The sequence below is a fragment of the Perna viridis genome, chromosome 7 (genome assembly GCF_037379345.1).
Source record: "Perna viridis isolate PV_CMFRI_1.1 ecotype Kerala chromosome 7, ASM3737934v1, whole genome shotgun sequence".
Classification (NCBI taxonomy): Eukaryota; Metazoa; Mollusca; class Bivalvia; order Mytilida; family Mytilidae; genus Perna; species Perna viridis.
The window spans coordinates 36,902,831-36,919,697 of record NC_142451.1 but is presented as its reverse complement, the minus strand read 5'-3'; the positions used below and the strand labels follow the sequence as shown (position 1 = coordinate 36,919,697).

The 16,867-nt window shown below is 34.7% G+C and overlaps 1 protein-coding gene across 1 annotated transcript; it reads left to right on the top strand.

Annotated features, from left to right (window-relative positions):
- Positions 1-242: 242 nt before the first annotated feature.
- On the top strand, positions 243-16,043 carry LOC148612525 (uncharacterized). The gene is made up of 8 exons (XM_088595383.1): positions 243-272; positions 906-1,008; positions 1,241-1,361; positions 1,989-2,197; positions 6,555-6,675; positions 14,321-14,529; positions 15,211-15,334; positions 15,776-16,043. Exons 1-8 carry the CDS (start codon positions 243-245, stop codon positions 15,945-15,947), a joined length of 1,089 nt encoding a protein of 362 aa, XP_088451509.1. The 3' UTR covers positions 15,948-16,043.
- Positions 16,044-16,867: the final 824 nt, after the last annotated feature.

Here is a 16,867-nt window from a genome sequence, read left to right as displayed (position 1 = left end):
TGTTATAACACTACTTGTGTCAAATATTAACAGAACACTACTGATCTAGAATGTTGTCTTAGTGAAGTCAGACCACACTGGTGTATTAGCAAAAGTAAGTTTTCAAATGCAAATGTTTTTTCAGAGTAAGTGATATAAAATATTATGATTTCGCTACTGGTGTGGAATGTTGGCAGAACACAACTAAAATGGAATGTTGTTAGAGCGCTACTGGTGTGGTAAGTTGGCAGAACACTACTGATATGGAATGTTGTAAGCGCACTACTGGTTTGGTAAGTTGGCAGAACACTACTGATATGAAATGTTGTTAGGACACTACTAGTGTGGAATGTTGGAAGGCGGTGTTTTAATTAAGTCAGACCATACTGGTGTATAAGCAATGGTAAATTTTCACATGCAAATTCTGTGTCATGCAGACTCACTGATATGAAATACTGTAAATTGCTACTTTGGAGACTGACTATACGGACATTGAAATCAATGTTTCGAATTTTTGCTTGAACTGGCTTAGTTTATACTTGCGTGAAATACAATGTAACTAGTAAGGGTTGCATTATACTAGGTTGATATGAAAAACTGAGTTAAAGCAAATATTGTGTCATCCAGTCATTGATATGAAATGTTGCCTTAAAACTCGTTTTAATCACACCATCTACTGCATGAAACATCTCATAAACCATACTGCATGTAATATTCAGTTTTTGCAAACTTTTGCCTGTCATTGATATTGAATGGTACGATACAATGCATTTTTGTCCCATTATTTATCCTCTCTGTGTATTCAAAAACTTAAGGTACATGTACATATGCTTATCTATCTGTACGTGTGTATATTGTAGCACAAGTAAATGATAAGGCGACATTGAATAAATTATATAATGGTGGGGGAATGAATTTCACTTCAGGTCTTTTTATCAAATGTGTTTATTTCTAATTTCAGAAAGTTTGATTTGGCATATATTCATGATTCAGTACTACCATTAAGTACAGCTGTTACGTCAAACAAAGGTCAGGCTAGTACGGATCATACAATTTCCGGATAACGGTATGGTTATTTACATTATTCTAAGTGCCTACTCCGAGCCAGCACTGGTTCATGATGACCTAGTGCTGTGCTTAGAGTTGGCAGTAGAATCTTCACTTGAGGTTGTAATATGCAAGAAAAACGTAAACCATATCTGACAATGATTAACTTATTTATTCCAAGTAGGATTCATTTTTTCTTTTTATTTCGTTTTAGCCTGCTATTTCCAATCAAAACCGGGTTCAGCTCAACAACAAGGCTCGTGTGCGGGTTCAACGCCATACTGTGTTACCCATCTTCACAATTACATTAATGGATATAGAGAAACAACAAAAGGGTGAGTACATGTATATTGTATTATCTGGCTCTTATTCTACACTTGTTTGACGGTACTTTGATAAGGCACCGACCATTTTGTACTGAAAAGGTGGGGTGGCTTTGATTATTTAGAAAAATAAATATTCTACATTTTAGCCCCATTGTTTTTATGCAGACATAGACAGAACATAATTAATATGATTCAACATTCTCCCATTACTTAATAATGTAGATTTTCATACCAAAATTTGAACTCTGGCTGTAATATTTCTACCTCAACATAAAATCCTCCTCCGGCCTATGCAATTTCTGTATCCTCTCCTGGTTTATCCGCTCCGCTTTTTCCAATTCTGTATCAGCCCTTGTTCTTTACATTTTCTGTATCCTCTCCTGGTTTAAACAGTTCCTGTATCCGCCCCTGGTGTATACAATTCCAGTATCCGTCCGTGGTTTAAACATTTCATGTATCCGCCCCTGGTTAATTCAATTCCTGTTTCCATTCCTATATATAGTTTAAACAGTTCCTCAATTACACAATCCCAGAATCCGATCTTCGTTTATTTGCATCAAGTGCCGTTCAGCTTCAAGTTTTAAACGGGTGGATGCCTTAACTTTCGTAAATTGTACTTCGATTAACTTTGTGTAGATGTGCTAGCAGTACCGAATGTCAGAATTCACTGGTTGTCCACAAGAATGGCCCGTGTGGAGTGTTCAGGGAAGACCAGATATTTACCTCCGACTTCAACTGTACATTTTGTTGTACAATACATAAATGTAACGGTGGCATCGTTCCTCCCCTCGAAACTTCGTATATAGGACACATGACTACCTCGACGGCCATACCACAAGGAACATGTAAGTCAGTTAATATATGATTTTTAAATATTCAGTATCAAGATCGGGACTATATTGTCATCTAATTTTTAGTTGAAATGTATCAGAATTTCGTAGTTTTTTTTTTTTTCGTAGAGATTCGATAGCATTATGAAAAACAATTCAAATCTGAATCTGCCATACGAGAAATTTTGCTTATCATAACTTACATGTAACACACCAGGAGATACTTCGCACAAAATATATATTTATATCGGCTCCTAGCCGAGGATATGATACATTAAACCCATCTATCGTACGAACTAAGCATTGATAAATTTTATTGTTAGTGCAAAATAAAGCATGCGTAACAAACCTACACAGGATGTGTAATTCTATATGCATGGGTGATGTGAATAAAGGAACTTTTCAAATATCTTTCATCCAATAGAATTTTAGCATTATTATATGCGTGGAGGTATATAAAAATTAACACATTTTTTTGCTTTCAATTATAACTTGATCAATGTCAATCGATCAATGCCAATCGAATATCCATGCTAACTAATCAAAGTTTTCGATTGAATGTTAAGAATGTACTAATTAAGTTAGTTATCATGTTAACCTAAAGGTATGTGTCCAGATTTCGCATATTAACCATGCAGGCGCGGATCTAAGGACGGACTTGCCACCCGTAGAATTTGTAAAACATTTTTTTGGCTTGGCTGGGCATTGAATTCTATTAACCCCCTTCCGCCACAATGAAAGGAAAGTGGACAATACAGAATGAAAAGTCATCGCGTTGTTGTATAGTTTGGTCAATAGTTTTCCTTTACCATCGATCTTTACGTGTAGGTCAAGATATGAGGCTGACTTCACAGTGTCTGTAGTACCCTTCATCTCAAGTTTTCTGGGGTAGATGCGATGTATCAAATCCGCGAAACTAAGACTGTTTAACGATAATACGTCATCTATATAGCGGAAACTGAGATTGAAGGATCTAGCCAAACGATGTCCTTTCTTTTGGATGAGATCAGCTATAAAGTCAGCCTCATAAGAATGAAGGAATAGGTCAGCAAGTAAAGGAGCACAACTTGTTCCCATTGGAATGCCGACCGTCTGTTGAAAAACACGTCCACCACATTGGACAAACATGCTGTCGACAAAACTTCAGCACCCTGAAAACACCCTATTTGAACCCTCTGAATGCAAAAATTTCATTCCGGTCGAATACATTGAGAACTTCTAAATCATAAACCACTACAAGGTCCAAATTCCATGTAATGTAATTCTTTTACGTGGCTTATGTTGTCGCCTGTCACCTGTCTGATAATTTTTTTAAAAAAAATCTTTCACCTCTGAAACCGTAAATCGGATCTTCAAAACTATGACCGATCTATATTTAGCTAAAGATATGAGGTGAATCTCTTTATTTTGATAACAGACATATTTGGTAATTTTCCGATTATAATTCAATATAATTGTCATACAATAAAATACAAAGAGAGTGTATCTGCGGGATCGATCACTCATACAACATTAAAGATTTTTATATTCCCTACTTGCGGAGCTCGGGATGCAGCCACATTTTATCCTGTTTTTACAGAGTTATTTCCCGTAAGAGCAGGTATAGTTTCGAAGTCTCTCTAATCGATGTTCGGATTTGGGTGCAGAAAAAAGAGGTAACTCGAATGAAAATGGAATCCCCAACAGACAAACACAACGGTGTTTCTAAAATTTACAGGGTGTTCCATTTTGTTGGTAGGTTACATAAGGATGATTTTCATTTGTATCCCGGGTAAAGAAAATTTATGGCAGGGTCAGTAGAACGAGAAATTCCCTTTTGACTTTCGAGATTTTCTAAAGTATCGCCGATATCGAATGGAAAACCTTACGTGTTCCGAATAGACACCTGCTCCAAAGGGAGATAAATGTTGACAAAACTGTTGGTCCGCAAGTCGGGAATAAGTGGATTCCGAGATAGTTATTTCCGCCTTGTATGTTATTTTGGTCCTGTATTCAGTGTTCTAGGGTTCCCATTACCTGTTATCCGTGGTAAGTGAGTTTTCAGGTTGGGAAAGTCCTTTGGGAGCATTTGGTTACCCGTGGAGAAGTCAGTTTTAAAGTTTGGGTATGTTGAAAATGAGTTCTTACTTTCCCGACCTGTGGCAATTATTCCTGAATTTATTTCAGCAGAATTTAAGTTTTATTCTTTAGAAAACGTGATTGTTTGTCTTGCATTTTTATTCATCACGATCCTATCGGCGCTTGTAATTAGATCTCGTTTCTTCCATCGAAGTCAAACACGATCGTGTTGTGAAAAAAATAATTTTCGGTCCGAAAACGGTAAAAATAAGAAAATCCGGATTTCAAAATTCGTAATTTTGAACAGATGGATAGTTTCTTTCATCATTTTATATTTGTCTGCAAATAAATATGAAATGTATTGAGGGGAGAAGGAGCACCTGAGTCTGAGAAAGGTGACTAAAGGGTAAAAAGCTATAAAAATGTAAAAGTTCCCATACAAGTTTCTATCATAGTTATGCCCAGCAATGTTTTTTTTAAATACAATATTAAATGTTTGAATGGTGGGAAATTCAAAATGAAATGGATCTCCATAGTTTTGGGTTCACATCCTCAAAAGAGGTAGAGCCCCCTCTAAGAAACCAAAACTTGATAAAAAGGAAAGGGATAAAAATTTATGATGGAGAAAAGAGAAATTGTTCATTTGTTATCTAAGTGTATTCATTTATAAGAATAAGACAGTAAAAATACATCACATTCTCTGCTTCTTAGAAATAATTGCACTTGTTACCAAATCATATGAAACATATTTTGTCTTTGGAATGTTACTTTCAGTGTGGGTAAGTTCATTTAAAAAATCTGGGTTAAGTCATTTTTTGGAGGCCACTTACCCGTGGTAAGTCAAGTTGACCAAAAATCCTAGAACGCTGTGTATCACACAAATAATTTTCATTTCATTCGTTCTGGTTCATTGCGTTTCGTTTCGGTTCATTTTGTTTCGTTTCTGTCTTTCTTTGTTTTTTTTTTTGGTTTTTTTTTTTTTTTTGGTTTGGTTTTTTTTTTTTTTTTTGTTTTGTTTTGTTTTTTTGTGTCGGCATATTGTACATTAATGAATTAAACTCAAACTGGAATCTACATACAAATAATTTTGCTTACATCTCTTCCATATTTTGTGTCGACATACTGTATATTCATGAATTAAATTCAAACCGGAATCTAAATACAAATAATTTGGCGTACATCTCTTCCATATTTTGAATCATGTAACCCATCAGAAGATAGGTCGCACAAAATTTGAACGAATCGGTTTCTAGCCGAAGATAAACCTAGAAATTTCTCTATCGATCGAACTAAGTACCGATACGGAATCTGCTGATCCGCAACATGATGAATGGGGGTTTTTAAAGACCTTGAATACCATTAAAGGCCTGTCACGGTAGATGGTAGTGGGTTAGTAGAACCAACTGGTGTTGGTTGGTTACCCCACTCTAACTGTTTGGGAGTACGTCAACGTGTAGAGTGTACCGCAACATCAACCATGCGTAACATACATACACAAAAAAAATTATACATGCATGGGTAATGCGAAGAAAGGAAAATTTCAAATATTTTCCTCCCAAAAGAATTTTAGCTTCATTAAATAAATGACCATGTTAAACAATGAAAATGCTAAGAGGGATATAAAAATTAACACAATCACAAACTTACTTAAAAACGAAAACCTCGACCGTGTGTATTTCCAAGAAAAGACCACTCTGCATAAGCTATTTAAAACACAGAGGAGATAATTCAGCTTAAACTTTAAATTGCCCAAAATATTTTGTTGCAATTTTCCCCTTTGGAAAACATAATTATTTTTTTTTATCATACTTGAAAAGTACAATATATATCAAACAAATGAAAATGCACTCAAAAAACTAACGCCATCAAATGACCATTTCCTTTACATACTATAAATTATACACATGTACAAATATACATATATAAATGAGATTGGTATTTTAGTATATCTATTTTATTATAATAATTTTTTTTTTTTTTTTTTTTTTGCTTTGAGTTTCGTGTTTTTTTTTTTTTTTTTTTTTTTGGGGGGGGAGGGGTTGCTTTTGGAAATCTAGTACATTTATGAAAAAAATCAAAATCATGCGTGAAGTGACGTACGCACGGCATGCTCCCCTGTGAATCTTTTATGAGTTTTGCTGGTCATGACATAGTTTGTAATTGAACAATTGCTACATGGATGTTTTTTTTTCACACCTAAAGCCTATAACTACGATATAATATATAGAGGTTTACAAAGCGTGATGACCAAATCATAAAACATATATTGTATGAACAATCGTACCTTAATAACAGTTCATTTTTTTTCATGCAGCGTGTTTTATCCAGCCTCAATCCGGTTCGGTTTCAAGTCTCAGTGTCTGCAGTGGACCGACGCCATTTTGTGTTACTCGTCTACATAACTATGTGAACGGTTACAGGGAGGCGACAAAAGGGTAAACAGTAAACATATGATTGGGGTCTTACGTCATCCAGGGGATCTATGGTTTCAGGTTAGGGGGCGTAAATTGACTTTAAATGTATGGTTTTTTTTTTTGGTTTTTTTTGGGGGGGGGTTAGAATTCGTGAAAAATCAAGATTTCATGCCAACAAAAGTAATTTGCGAATTTAAAGGCCGGGGTTGAACCTCTCCTCTGCTCCCTCTGGATTAGCGATTGTCATCAATTATATTTTTCGTTGGTATTCTTTAAACTTTGTTCTGTTATATCGTTGCCTCCATACTTATACGACGATTGACAACTCAATAAGCGTTTATGTCAGTTTGAATCAATAAACAAAATGTAGTGGGTTTTAGACCTTATCTTCAAGGATGCTTTGAGAGGACATGTACATTGAACAAAAAAAGAAGGATATTTAAACGCAAGAAAAATGGCTCTGTATGAGCGCATAAAGGTTTGGGTTTTTTTTTTAAATGAGCGCATTTTGAATTTAATAGTAAACAAACGAGCGTTATAATATTTCATAACTTAATAGATATTCTCTGTAAGGATCAACAGTAGATCAACCATGTTGGAAAAAAAACACAAGTCTTTCCATGAAATCTTCTAAAATGCAAAAATGGCATTAATTTCATTTTTAAGTGTCAGTTATTATACTCGGCGTCACATAAATAACATACTGTTAAAATTTGAATAAAAATATTTTCTACGACTTTATTGACACCAACCGTCGTTTAAATTGTCTTAAATGACTTGCTCATTCGTTTAGCCAAACAGCTTCTCAAAAACAAGTCGCTTATTAGCTTAAATCATGCGTAACAAATCCTTACGGGAAAATCCCATACTAATATCCGCCATGTTGGTTTTTACGGGACGATTTGTTTACAGACGAAGTCCGTAAGTTCCCGTCGAACTCCGGTGACAATCGTCTGCTTGATCAACTTCTCGGTATTGTACGTTGTTCGCGTAAAATAAATCCGAGATATCCGAAATAACGCCGAAGTGCATTCTGGGTTCTTCGGTTTTTGGACAAACCATTTAAACGTAAACAACATCTCCTAGCAACCCGATCACTGTAAACATGGCCGACTTTTTACAATGTAAATATTAGCACCTAGAATTAAAATCTGACCGGAATTTAACGATTCAATGTTTAGGGAGAAGCCGTTTGGCTAAACGAATGAGCAAGTCATTTAAGACAATTTAAACGACGGTAGGTGTCAATAAAGTCGTAGAAAATATTTTTATTCAAATTTTAACAGTATGTTATTTATGTGACGCCGACTATAGAGTTAAAAACTATATGAAATGCATTCCAATTTTATCATCAAAGTGAGATCACTCATTTTCCCTCTTTTTTTTTTGTGTTTTTTTTTTTTTTTTGTGTGTGTGTGTTTCTTTGTTTTGTTTTGTTTTTTTTTTTTTTTTTCAATTTTGCCTTATTCTTAAAAGATTTCTGCACTTAAGAACACGTTGTCCCTTGTTCGTTCACCATGGGAGATGTGAGTAGAATTTTTAGGAAGATATTGGAGTGTTTTAGTACCTCATATTGTTTTCATTCCAATTCATTAACGCCTTGTGTGTATGATAAATGTTTCAATTGTAACAGTTCTAAGCGTCTGGCATATGTGTGTTACCAGACTCTGCTAATACTGAAATGTCTAAAATCTACAAAATTCTTAAGAAAATTTAATGACAATTACGGAAAGACGTTACTATTATATTTGCAATTACTCTAGCGTAACAGATGCGTTCGTTCCTTTGGGATCTAAATTAAAATTGATTTCCCTTGATACTCGATTTCGAATAGGTTTTGAACATTGATTTAGATTGTCTCAGCAGAATGTCTTACAAATTCAAAATTAACTGTTATAAAGTTCTCAAAAGCACTCCTTATTCAAATACATTTGAGCATGAAAAAAATAATTTCATCTGCAAATGTATAAATCATATAAAAAATTACTGAGGTGAGGTTTTGGTTTATCTGAATTCTCCCGCACACTTCGTTGAAGCTTTCATATAGCCCAAAACTTAACTCTTAGACTACATTAAATGTGTAAACTGCATGCAACAACATGTTAATTTCTAAAGAAGATACATTTCCCTTAATGGACAATAATTAAGATCTTTCTCATTATTTTACCGGTTACTTATCAAATGATAGAATGTGTCCAAAATTCAATTTTTATTTAGTTCGAACTATGTATATAAAGTTTTTCTTTCTTACTTTCCGTTGTAAGAAGGGACTCAGACCTTTTACAACTGATTTGTGTATCTACGTAATTGTACAATATGTTTTACAGTTGCCAGATTTTAAAGGCCAAAGTACGTTAACCCCGTGGCATTTTTTTTTTTTTGGCGCCTGTCCCAAGTCAGGAATTTCTGGCCCCTGTATGTCTTGTTTCATTTTCACCTTTAGTTTATTTTTATGTTACTTATGAGTATATATGAGCAACTCTTTCGATGTTCCTGTGTATAATGATGTTTTGGGTCAGCTGCAGCCTGTCCTGTGGTGAGAGAGTTTCTTCGTCGTTCATTGAAGCCCAATAGATGGGTTGACATTTTCATACCGGTGGGGTCGTTGTCTCTTTGACATATTCACCATACCTACTCTTGTTATATATGTACCGGTATTTCATATAACCCTCTTTCACACTAAGTCAAAAAGATTGCTTTTTTTCTCTACAGATATCTGTTAATTTTTTTTAGAAATAAATGGTACTTCACAAAATGCCAGGAAGAAATTATTTTTGTCCCTCTAATGTATACCCAGCCAGGACCAAATAAACAGTCCAAGGCGACCCATGATTACTCAATGAACGACGACTTGCATCCAAAATTTTCAGTTATAAAAGGCTATTGCAGATCCTCGAGATTGAGGACTTCAAGGCTAATTCACCTGACTGTTCTTGCAAAATCTCTCCATTCAAATATGGTCCTTCTGGTCACGTCGTTACGGGAGATTTAACCATCATCGAAAACAAATATCTGCGTAATATCCTTTCTAACGGTCCCAAGTGCCGTGAACCACGCTCCATAAATTGGAATTATAACTTTAAAGTTCTTATGGATGCCGTCGAGGACTATACAAGAAAATATATAAAACGAGATTAAGAAGACATTGATTCTCTGTCAGAGTGGTAAAAGGCCGTAAATGACAGTTTCAAGTAGGCCAATGTGTGCCAAGGCTTCATCAGTTTTCAAAGATCCCGGTGTAGCAAAAACCTTGTCTACTATACATGACAAATATGTTGTCGTACCAGCAGACAAAGCCCAAAACAACATTGTTTTGTCTGCTACAAAGCGTTTTACATCCAATGTTTATTATCAGAGGTAGACGTAGAAAATAATAGCAGTGATAAGATCTATACTGCTACCACACTCTCCAAAGAAGAAATTATGGAAAACCATAAATCTGTACTATTCTCTTTTGGTCTCTCTACCAAGGACGATGATTGTTATTTACCGTCTATGTACTGGATTCCTAAACTCCACAAGAATCCATACAAACAACGTTTCATATCTGGATCTGCAAAATGTACCACCAAACCTCTTTCAAAACTTTTAACTTCTATAATCACAACTGTCAAAGAGGGTCTGCAGTCCTACCACAACTTGTTACTCCCGTAGTGGTATTAATTCAATGTGGATCCTGAAAAATTCGGAAGATCTTTTGGAGTCAATCAATTCAAGACTATTATCTGAATATAATAGCATTAAAACCTATGATTTTTCAACATTGTACCTATGATTTTTCAACACTGTATACTTCTATTCCTCATACTCAGTTAAAATCCGACTTAAAAACATTATACATCGTTGTTTTGTTTTTTTTTCAAAAAATATCGTACACCTAGATACAAATATATAGTTCTTGGTAGAGATTCCTCATACTTTGTAAGAAATAATTCCAAATCATCTTTCAAATATACAGACGAAGATGTTTACAAAATGCTGAAATTTTTTAATCGACAACATATTTGTCCAGTGTGGTGGACGTGTTTTTCAACAAACGGTCGGCATTCCAATGGGAAAATTGTGCTCCTTTATTTGCTGACCTATTCCTTCACTCTTACGAGGCTGACTTTATATCTGATATGATTAGAAGGAAAGAATATCGTTTGGCTAGATCCTTCAATCTCAGTTTCCGCTATGTAGATGATGTATCATCTTTAAACATTCGGGAATTTGATACATCGCATCTAACCCAAAGAACTTGAGATAAAGGATACTACAGACACTGTGAAGTCGGCCTCATATCTTGACCTACACTTAGAAATCGATGGCAAAGGAAAACTATTGGCCAAACTTTACGACAAACGTGATGACTTTTCATTCAGAATTGTCAACTTTCCTTTCATCTGTGGCAACATCCCTTCAGCACCTGCGTATAGAGTGTTCATACCACAACTCATACGTTATGCCAGAGCTTGCCGAAACGACTTTTTGTATCGCGCTAGAACTCTAACAAATAGGCTTCTGGAACTGGGTTATGTTGCTACAAGATTGAAGTCATCACTACAGAAGTTTTATGGTCGTCATCATGAATACGTGGATCGTTATGGTGTATCCATCTGCACCATGAAACTGATTTATTCAACGGGTCATAGTTTTCCTTTCCTCGTTTTTCTACCCCGGACTTGACTTTTATGAGCAACTCGGCGGGTGTTTCTAGAAAAGCAGAGGACGCTTACCCAGTTTTAGTGGAGTTGCTCTTGGTTACTTTATGTTCTTTGTTGTGTATGTTTGTTTTCCATGTGTGTTTTTGTCCCTGGATTACATTCTTTTGATTACCGCTATAACCTTGGTTTCCTTGCTTACTCTTTAAACAATGAGGGGATAACTCAGCTTTAACTTCAATTTTAATCGATACTGCCAGGGGCGAGATTCAACGTAATCACAAAACATACCACCCCCTCAAAAACAAAAAGAGGAGAAAGAAAATTAAAGTCAAGTCATACTTACTTTCTTCTACATTTCCATAGTATATCAGTTAACCTATCAGCAGATAGGATGCCCAAAATTGTACATTAGTTCAAACTACGTACTGATACGTTTATTAAACAAGGTTTTGCACACTGGGTGCAGTGACCCAGGAACACATCAATTGTGTAACAATATACCTACGCCCTTATACAAAATGTGTAATTGTATATGCATGGGTTAAGTGAATAAAGGAAATTTTCAAATATTAACCTCCCAAAGATTTTTTTGTTTTAATAAATAAATGACCATGTTTGACAGACAAAATGCAAGGAGTGATACATATAAATTAATACAATTACACATTACTTGATAATAAGACCTCACCAGTATGTATTGCCAAGAAAAGATAACTCTAAAATCTCTTAAAAGTTATTTGAACACTGCGGAGATAACTCAGCTTAAACTTACTTAATCGTTACTGCCAGGGGTGAGCATCATCGGAATCACAAAAGCACGGGCCTCGATATACCCCACCCCTAAAAAATTAAGTGGACCGTCATATGCGCTTTCTGGTTAGAGTCACTTTGGTATACTATTCTCAATCGGTCACCAGAGCAATGCATCCTTGGAGTTTCTGTCATTTGTCTAGCTCTTTAAAAAGATTGCAATTTTTAAGTGGCGGAGCCCCCGTCCCACTTAGAAAATTGCAATTTTTAAAAATTGTTGAAAATTTGTTCAAGACACCCGCAGAATGCAGGATTTGAGGTTTAATAATTATTATTTCAAAATTTTCTTGGGGGACGTTTCTCCAGCAGTGCTAGAGGTTGTCTGGCAAGCTATATTCTGACTTGGTGCCATCCTTACCTCTAGCATCTGACATGTTGAAAGCCACCGCAAATGTGAATTAGCTAAACATGTGTTTGAAAATATTAAGTCTTTTATTTACATAAAAGAAGTTTAACCTACCGGAAATCAAGAGATAAAAATCCTAAATATTTGTTAAATACCTAGAAAACATTCTTAATGAAGACAGTTGGCATAATGACCAGCCACTTTGAACTAGGTCACTTATTTTACGGAATACAATAGATTTTTTGACAAAACGATCTTAAAGTTCGTAAATGTAATTCGTTGGTTAATTTGATATGTTCGTTTCGCAAATTTTAAAATCCGTAATCTTATCAACCGGAATAACACACTCAAAAAGCTAAAAACCAAATATGAAGTTCATTTTAACTGCTTTTACAAAGGATTTCCAGGATTGCTGGATTTTTTCATCAGGTAGGTCATTTGTTTTTCTTCAGTTTAGTCACCTTTTCCCGTGTTATGGTAAAGAAACTGTATGAAACGTTTTAAATGGAAAATAGTTAACTATAATTCTGCCGATTTCAAAGAACGTCGGAAAGAGCGTTATGCAATATGGCGCTCAGAAGTAAGAGGTTGGGGTATGGAGGAACGGAATTCCAACCTCTTACGTTGTAGGAGTAGGGGGAACATGCCCTTAAATCCCCCTTGCAAATTGTTTTTTGCCTTCCCCCTTACCTAAAACTCACGATCATCCACAGTTTTTCTTCTTTATATTGAATGAATAGTTGGTTGCAAATTGTCAAAAAGCAACATGTTCGTCTTTCAAAAGTTGCATATTACCAAATGGAACGCCGTTCCTGTCTTATGTGTTATTGATTTCATTATATGCATATACTTTTATATTACGGGCATATACTTTGTCATTATATGCATATAGTTTGCCATTATATGGATATACTTTGTCATTTTATGCATATATATTTCTTCATCATTATACTTTGTCTTCATGACAATTTGTCATTTGTCGTCATGTTAGTTTGTCTTTATGCTACTTTTTCTTTATGATACTTTGTCTTTGGTTTGAAAAATCGTCTTCTGGAACTACTTGGGCAAAAAAGTTTTAGTGAAGATCCCTTAATCGATGTTTGAGTTATTGTCCTTGAAAGGATAATTTTTCGTCTGTGCTCAGATGTCCTTCCAGGCCCTTTCAAAAAGCGCACATTTTTTCTATGCATCTTGAAATATATGTTATGTGATGTAATAAATTTTCCTTTAATATTGTTAACGGCCATTTTGAGAATGAAAAATAGTCAATCTTTCAGCAAAACAATTAAGTATGATCAACCTATTTAATCATATGACTAACCATTTAAATCATAACTGGAAATCATGCTCAAAAAGCTCGACAGTTAGTAGCTAAGGACATACGTACTTCTACAAAATACATAAACGAATATGGATCCAAAAATACACAATCATATACCAGTAAATAATGCAAATTTCGGTGTGTTGTGCACATGTTTTAAGGTATAATTTCTCATCAGCAGCGTTAAAAACAGATACGTAGAAAGTTCAAGATTTAAAAGTAAATTGTATAAACCACTCAAAACCCAAATATACTAAAAAAAAGAAAGCCAAATCTACCACCGAGCGTATGTCAAGGAAGCTACATTGAGACGATATTTACCCTGGACACGTAGCGACTACATTATATCTATCACAAGTTGGCAGATGAGCAAACCTGTAGAAAGTGAGATTACAATGAACAAAATTAGTTATTTCGATTCCCATTAAAGTGGGAAAAAAAGCTAGTATAGTGGTACAGAATGTATCCCTTGGAATGTAGATCGTGTTTTAACTATTTAAAACACGAGTTCGATTATAATACTATCAAAATATAATATTCCAGGTGTGCTAGCAGTACTGAGTGTCAAAATGCTTTGAATGGCTTCAGCCAAGGCCCGTGTGGAGTTTTTAGTGAGGACCAGAAATTTACATCCGACTTTAATTGCACATTTTGTTGTACTGAAGATAAGTGTAACGTAGGCATCGTCCCGCCTCGCGAGACTTTGTATATAGGTCACATAACTTCGACTCCGTCGGCGCACATACCAATTAGTAAGTATTCATGCGATGTTGAATGCTTGAATTGTACAGCTTTTTGATATTTTCACAAGAACTTTATTTCAAAATAAATTTAAATATCAATCTAACTTTTAATATTGTAAATTTCGATAATTATGATGTACACGTGTTTCAAGGTGTAGGCTCAGTCTCATCTGCAGCATTAGATTCAAACACATATGAAGATCTATATCGTGCTAAAAACCAAAAATATCGCAGCCAAATCCATCACCAAGAGCTTCTACCATGTACAATACAAGTAATAAAGCCTTGATGTTTTAGGGATTGTGAGATTTGTAACACTGCAAATTTCGATGAATATAATGACTCAATGATAAAATTCGGGGTCGGAAATCTTACTACTGGGTTACTATAAATAACTACAATTGTTTCACAATTATTTCCACATATATTATATTCTAGGAAAGAAAATTATTATGTTTCTTTAAAACTTTTTCTTGAACAACTCATACTTAAGATACCAAAATTTGATATCGGACGCAATATCACATGCATTCATAGAATTGTCCTAATTACAACTATCAATTCTAAATTAAGTCAAATGAATGTCATTTTTCTTTACTGTTATAAAGAATATGTATTTATATCTTTACACTGTTGGAAGATTTATGCCCATTAAATTTCGTATTTCATATATTTTATTTTATTTGTTAGCTGAATGCCACATAAAAGCTAACCCTTCTTCACCGGATACCAAACAGAATTGTTCCGGCTCAGCCCCGTACTGTATGACTAACTTAAGAAACTATGTAAACGGATATCGCGAGACAACTAAAAGGTACAATCAAAATTTGTATCTGTACATTTAGGTAGAAATACTTGTTTTGTATATGCATTTTAAGTCATTATTAAAACCCTATATATATCGTTTACCTTATATTACACCTTTACCCTTTTGATTATTGTTGCAATGTATATCATAAACATACGTTAAATTTTGTATCACATGCTTTCTCAACCCTCGACGGTCATTCAGGCCAATGGCCTTCGGGTTGATATGCATGTGATTCTCGTTTTTCTTTTCACAAATTCTACCTTCCTCCTCTTAAAAAAAACTTGCTTCACTCAGTCTTGATTGTTCCCAACCTGAAAACCTAGATCCGTTCCACGATGTTTCCTTTGTATTTGGCTTTATTATTGTGATCACATGCAAATTATTTACCCACTACATCTGACGCTAAATTATTATCAGTACATGCATTTTGTTTACTGTTTTCAGTTGTGCTAGCAAGTCAACATGCATGTCTGGATCGGCTCAAAACGGTAACCAGTGTAAATATTTCGATGGAAATGTTTTTCACACAGAAGATTTCCGCTGCACCTACTGTTGCTCTACTGATGTTTGCAATTCGAGGATTGTGCCACCTCGTGAAACATTATTGATCATTTAAAGAAAATAACAAACTAAATATACTAGTAGATTAATATAAATAATTATTACTTTACTCTAGACCAGTTATACAAATAAATCACATTTTAGTTCAAGATTCATAGGACATATGATTACTTTTATTGCATCATGAATTATGAGGGTGTCTGTCCCCTGAGAATTCCGGCAATGAATGGCGCATGAAAAATATTGTTTCATTTTTTGTATCCATCATGTTTTCTAGTAATGAAAAGTTGGCTTGTAATATACTTAAATGATAATAATTGAAAATAATACAAATTTCTTAGGAAGCACTAAAAATTTCAAATAAAGAGAAATAATTCTTTAATATGTTCAAGAATACCTAAATAGACTATGGTTAATGCATATCTGTAATTATTATACAAATATCGGTAGCGGTTATTGATATCGTAAATATCGGCAAAAAATATCGAGGTTTCAGCAGTGTGATAATTCAAATACGTCAAAATCCAAAAACATGGTCTGAACATGAAAACTGGAATCAAAGGCGATCGCGATCTACATTTATAATGTAGCGAACTGAATGAAATAAAGTGTATATTGAAGATAAGGAAAACTAGAAGTCACACAAATAAAATAAAGCACTAGCAACTAATGAACTCCTACAAATAACTGGGAGCGACATCAGGTGCTCCGAAAGGATAAACATATCTTGCTCCGCCAGCGTCACCTGTCATATTGTAATAAGTATACAGATGAGCCAACGGTGTATGAACAATGAGAACAGTGGGAATTTTAGCATCTTAATTTCAGAAGTACTAATCGCTATTCAACAAACAGTTCTGATCGTAAAAGGCTGAACTTGAACTTGGCCTCTCTTCTCTTTAGCCTCTACTGAAGCCGAATAAGCTAAGTGGTAAACCCAATTATATTTTCGGTTTTTATTCGTAGACCATTTTT